Source organism: Castor canadensis, chromosome 17, assembly GCF_047511655.1.
Source record: "Castor canadensis chromosome 17, mCasCan1.hap1v2, whole genome shotgun sequence".
Taxonomy (NCBI): Eukaryota; Metazoa; Chordata; class Mammalia; order Rodentia; family Castoridae; genus Castor; species Castor canadensis.
Genome location: NC_133402.1, coordinates 55,999,671 through 56,005,670, shown reverse-complemented (window position 1 = coordinate 56,005,670; position 6,000 = coordinate 55,999,671). Strand labels below are relative to the sequence as shown.

Below are 6,000 nucleotides of genomic sequence, written 5' to 3'. Positions count from 1 at the left end.
ACTTAAATGTTGACATCACTGTGAAATCTCTGTATTGGCCAGTGGCTTCTCTCAGAAGGTCTGCTTTGGACCTTTTGGAGAAACCCTTCTCCTGGAAATGGTTGGGATAAGGCAGCGCCCAGCCAGAAGGAGAACAGTTCAGGGACCCCAGGACCAGCGCTTTGAAGCGCCCGGGGCGCAAGGCTCGGAGCATGGGGATGAAGGCTCTGTAACCCGCCGGCTCCGCGCCCTCGGTGCAGGTCAGGGCTCAGCCCGGGGATTTCCTTTCAAAGGTGACTTAGACCCGCTTGATTAGGATAGCGCCCTCCCGGGCGGGTCCTAATGGCGTGTTTGGCAGAGTCAGCGAAACGCGGCGCCCAGCGGATCGGGCGGCGAGGGAGCGCCCTCTCCCGCGCCCTCGCCCTCGCCCTCTCCCGCGCCAGGCAGCGGCGCGCACGGGGCCATTTGCAGCGCAGGCAGCCTCGCGAGCAGCCGCGGAGCGCGGGCCGGAGGGAGGCGGCACCATGGAGCTGAAGAAGGACAGCAACGCTGTGTCCATCGACATGCTGCTGATCGTGCACTCGGAGAAGCGGCGCGCCGCGCAGGGCAAGCTCTTGGACCCGCAGGCGGACCCTGGCGCGCTGCGGCAGCGCCGAGGAGGTAACGCGCTCCCGGCCCGGGTCCCTGGGTCCCCCGGCACCTCATTTTCCTGCCTGGAGCCCACACCCGCAGGGGGGACGCTTCATGTGCCCCTGAACGAGCCCAACCCTCTCCCCTGAGGGTTGCCTTGCTTGGGCACCATGGCACCGGCGTCCCGTGGCAACGCACAGCCTGATTGTCCCAGATTGACTCCCAGTGCAGGCCTGTGGGTACTTCTGTCACCCCGGAAGCCTGTTGCCTCCCAGTCACACCCTGAAGGGTGAGGAACGGGGTTGGAAGATGCCCTGGAAAAAGGGAGCCAGAGCCTCAGGCTGACTCGGAGGCCTGCTCCCTCACACAGCACACGGCGGGGCACAGGAGAGCTATGGACTGAGTTGAACTTAAAACAAGGAGCTCCTTTGGTGGCCTTGCACAAAGGAGCCTCAGTTTCCCCTTTCTTGAGCTTCTCTCCCAGCCTATTACAGATAGAAGGCATGAAAAGGGTAAAGGGAACACCAGGCTTGGGTGGGATGGGGTTTGAAATCTACTGTCCCCACTTGAACTTGTCCATTAATTTTACTTGTCCTACAGACTTGGTTGGGAAGTGAAAAGTGGCAAAGTGATTCTAGAGCAATTGTGGAACACTGACCCCGAGTCTCTGTATTCTTAAGACACACAATGTGAATTGCGTTACAAATTTAAGCTATAGATGTTAAATAAGCCCCTAGAGGTGTGAGGACCTCGTGATCTTGGGTCTCTGAGGAAGCTTGCTCCAAGGTTGACTGTGCACCTCTTTGGAAGTGATGCTTGTCAACTGTACAGGAAAATGATTTCTGCCTCCCACCTCCCCTGCCCCACCAACTCCAGAGCTACTTGGAGCTCCTGCTGCGCTGTGCCTCGGCTCTTGTGTGCTCAGAGCCCCGGAACTCACCACCAACCTGCCCTGCTAAAGCCCTAGTTCTGTGGGCAGCCTTGTCCCACCAGTTACCCAGGCTGGAGCCACCCCAATGCCCGGGGAACATTTAGGAGTTAGTCAGGGAAAAGAAATAGGCTGAGGGCTAAGAATGTTGACAGGTGTTCCAGTCTTGGGAGGGATTGGGAGACAGGGATTGTTCAGGTGAGTTGGTTCTCTACTTTTCATCCTGCTCCCAGGAGAAAGGAAATGTTCAGCCCAGGGTTCATTGTAGGTAGGAAATGGCAAAGGTCATCAGCTTCTGGATGGACATGACACTGTGCCTACTACAATCACCACAATCCAGAAGCGCTCCCTGAGTGTGTGGTGGTGAAGTCCAATTCCAAGTCAGCCCAGGAGTCCCCACCTCCCGGTTCCCTATGATCACTTGTGTCCTAAAAACTCTGGAACAGAGAAGCCCAGGAAATGCCAGGCATCAGAACTGTCCTTAGAGGTACCCAACACCTAGGACAAAGCATGACTTGGGTAAAAGCAACCCTACTTGATAGATACTGATATTTTTCTACGAATATTTTCCCAATGGGGGTTTCTTGAAGATGCTGTGACAGTGGAGAGAACTATGTCACCTATTTGCCATCAGTTCTGTACCAGAATGGAGGAAAGGGAACGTGCATAGCCTCCAAGGCTTACTGGGCAGTGGTAAAGTCCAGGAGACCCCAGGCTAGGCCAGTGTGCAGGCCCACTGCTTAGAACACAGCCTAAGAAGGAAAACACTGAGCAAAACAACCTGTTCCAAGGCCTCCAGTGGGTACACAATCCCAAAAGAGCCCCTACCTGCTTCCAGGCATCTCCTCCTGTCTCCTGCACAAAGCAGCTCCTCTTCCAGGAGGCCAGCAGATGCTCTCTTTCTCCTTTTCTCTGGGGCTTTAGTATTTTTCCATCTATTTTCTTACAGCAGTGCTGCTCAAAAAGCATGCCTCAGAGAGGAGAGTTCACATATTCCTTCAGGCAGCGGAAGCCTGAAGCTTCCTGCACAGAGCCTGAAAGAACTTCAGGTCTAGCAAAAGTCTATGTGACTCATGCATTCCACACCAAGAGTACATCAGTGAAGGGTCCAAGTGGTCCAACTAACTACAGACCTTGATTGTAGAGGACTCTGTAGAACAGGAGTGGGCTTAAGAGGAATTGAGGGCTTCTGAATGATTGAAAGTTTGCAGAATCAGGAACAGTGTCATAAATTGTGTTACAGAGCTAGCTAGTCTGGTGAGAAAACCTCCACAGCCACCAAGGTGCAATAGACACTTCTTCCATGCCAGGAACTCACTTTCGTTGCAGTGACTTCCATGTCCAGGATGTATGTCAGTTTCATGCCAGGAACTTGACCTTGCAGCTACCACTTCCAGCTGCCATAGAGAAAGAGCTTCCTTTCCACATTGCATCATCACCAGAGTGGGACACGGGTACATCTGAGGGGCCATGCCTAGTCCACACATGTCCAAGTTCTAGCTGCAAAGGAGGGTTAGAGAGAAGGAAAGTGTCGCTTCCATTCCCAGAGAGATAGGTAGTCTTTGCCTACCCCTCATCTGACATCAAGATTCTACAAGGGGGAGGGGGGCACTGCACCACGTACAGAAATGGGCAGGCAAAAATGGATAGCCAATGCTTTCTTTAAAAGGGGGGGGCTTTCATATTTATGTGTTTGAGATGTAGAAGTAGAAAATTGACAACTGTATTGCAAAAATCCCCCCTGGATAATCCCAAAAACCTACTGTACCACCATTGAGAAATACTACTTTAACATTTTTTAAATGTTTTCATTTTTGAGGATTGCAGTCATTTCCTCAAATGCTTCTCATCCTCCCTTGGATCCCAAGGCAGCCACATTCCTTCAGCCCCACTTTAACTCAGATAAGTCTGCAACTGGTGCATGGCTCTTGCCCTAGGGCTCCCTCCGCAGAGAACCTCACGCCAGTCCTTATTATTTCACAGGATTCCAAGGTGTCGGAAACGGAATCCGGAAATGGCAGAAATTAGAAGGAAATGACTTTCATGGTAAATTCTCTTTTTCTTCCTATTTCCTTTTCAATCTGTGTAACTCAATGTATTGAAAACTAACGGGAAAGGTTAAGTTTCATTCATTTGAAGACTGCCCCTAGATATCTAACCACTGTGCAAAAAATTGGCTGCTTGTAACTCAGCCAGACCTCTAGGGCCACTGTGAACCTGGAAAGATTTCCCTGGCAACAGGACCCCTGCTCTCCTGGAGACGGTAGCTGGGGGGACAAAGCCATGAACTTGAGCACCCACTTGTTTGCTGGCTGGGTTATAGGGGAGGACTTGTTCTCACTTGGGGTGCTGAGGTTGGAATATGCTCCCACAGGAAGCAGGGCTGTTCATGTCACAAAAGCTATCCATCTTTTGAATTTTTTTCCAAACAGAGAGGACAATGACCTGACTTAGGACAGTTGTTATTATTATCTTCTTGGTAGTACTGGGGCTTGAGCTCAGTGACTCATGCTTTCTAGACAGGCACCTACCACTTGAGCTACTCTGCCAGCCCAAGACAGTTATTACTTGAGGCCTGGGGAGGCCCCAGTCAAGGGTTCTGTAGCTCCTTGCTGGCCTGGCACCCAGAATGCAGTAAGAAGAAGCCAACTTCCAAAGGTTCTTCTCTTGGGTGCAGGCCCACGATATGGAACCCTATGGCTGGCTATAGTGGCCTTATTCTGTGCCCCTCAAATTCATTAGCCCAACCTCCAGGGACAAATATCAGTGGCAATGCACATGATGAGCAAGTAGAATTCTAATAGGAATCAGATCTCCATTTTCAGAGCCCCTCTAGGGAACTCCATCAGACCCCAGTCACCTGAGCCCTGGAATCAATGCCAGTCATCTGACCCTCCATAAATAGGAAAACAGACTTGCAACTAACCAAAACAGAATAACTATGCTCTGCCATCCCTTGGACAATGACAAAAGGAAAGGACAAAGTTCTACAAGTAAATGCAATCTGCCAACTAATGTCTTTAGTGTTTACTGTATGCTGAGCACAATTTTCAGTGTTCGAGATGAAACAGTGAACAAGACAGTCAAGAACTCCTGTCCTTGTAGGCCTACGTTAAAATGACTGCAGTTGTAATACCGTTCACTGCAGCACAGTCTCAAAATCCTGAAGGGGTAGAGCTTTTCTGTGTCCCCTGTCCTGTTCATGGGTAAGAGTCAACCTCAAGATCTATCTCCTCCCGACAGCAGAACCATTCCTCCGTGTCCTGGCTAATGGGGCATCAGTGCGATGTCTTCCTTAATCTTGCTACTGGGGCCTTAGATGGTAGACATGCCAGATTTAGTGCTCGTGAAGCAGATGCCATAACTGGAGAGACTATGCCATGGGCTAGTGAGAATTGTAATAAGAATTGGACTCCAGAAGCCTGTCAGCCACAAAAACAGCCATGAGGGTATGTATGCTAGATCAGTGTGTGAGTGGGTGAGTGGGCAAGGGAAGCCACGGATGGACACAAAGAGACATAGTGTCCTTGTATATTGTAGCTCTCTTTTACCTTGCCTGAGTTGTCTGACATTCATCCTTGGGCTTCTCAGAAAAGAATTGAAATATACTGAACTCATCCTATTTTTACCATCTGCCATCATTTGGTGGGAAGTTAATGGAAAGATGTAATAAAACATAAAGTGATGCAGTAACTATCAGAAGACTTACAAGACTAATGAGCAAGACTCTTGTAAAAGTTATGAAGTGGGTGTTAGTGCAATGTGTAAGTCCATGAGAATGGCTAAAATAATTCCTGCAAAAACTATGCCAAGAACTGAGAATATGGAGTAAACGCAGGGCTAGAGAAAGGCTCTACAGAGGTCCTGAATCCAGAAAAGACTCATGGTTCTGCCACTCTAGCAATAGATGTAGTTTAAAACAAAATTTTATTTTATTTTCAAATAGCATGTTTGTGTACATGCAGTAATTGACATTGCAGCTTCTTTCTGTGTTTTGTGGCACCAAGATTCAGGGTATGAGTTTTGAAGTTGACCTTTTCTCATACCTGCCTTGTTGGTGCCCAAGGCACAATACCCAGCAGGCCACCCAGCCCTAAAACTGATGACTTTCATCTCAGAAGGAAGCAGCTCATGGCATATGCTGGGAGACTGCACATATGTGACTGAACATGGCATTGATCCAAAGGGACCCATTATTCCCCCTATTGCTGCTGTGTACACTCCTTGGACTTGGGTGTTGGCAAGGGCAGAGGTATGGGGGAGAGGGATCCTAGAACGCTTCAAACTTTTGGAAGCAGCAGCAGGTGTTTGGGCTGAGTTCCACCCTCCCCCATAGCTTGCCCAGCAACGGGCTTCCCCTGCTGTGATTGGCTGCTTTCCTTGGCCATGGTCAAAGTCTGCCTAGCAGCACAGTGTCAGGTGCCCTACAGCTAGAGGGAAACCAATCGTGCAGCCCTGACTAT

The 6,000-nt window shown here is 50.0% G+C and overlaps 1 protein-coding gene across 1 annotated transcript in view; it reads left to right on the top strand.

The window, feature by feature from the left end:
- Positions 1–427: 427 nt before the first annotated feature.
- The window catches only part of Ky (kyphoscoliosis peptidase), a 43,704-nt gene continuing 38,131 nt past the window's right edge, over positions 428–6,000 (top strand). The window contains exons 1-2 of the mRNA XM_020170290.2: positions 428–639; positions 3,521–3,583. Of these exons, the coding sequence (XP_020025879.1) occupies positions 504–639; positions 3,521–3,583 (199 nt within the window). The 5' untranslated portion in view covers positions 428–503. The remainder of the gene's footprint in view (positions 640–3,520; positions 3,584–6,000) is intronic.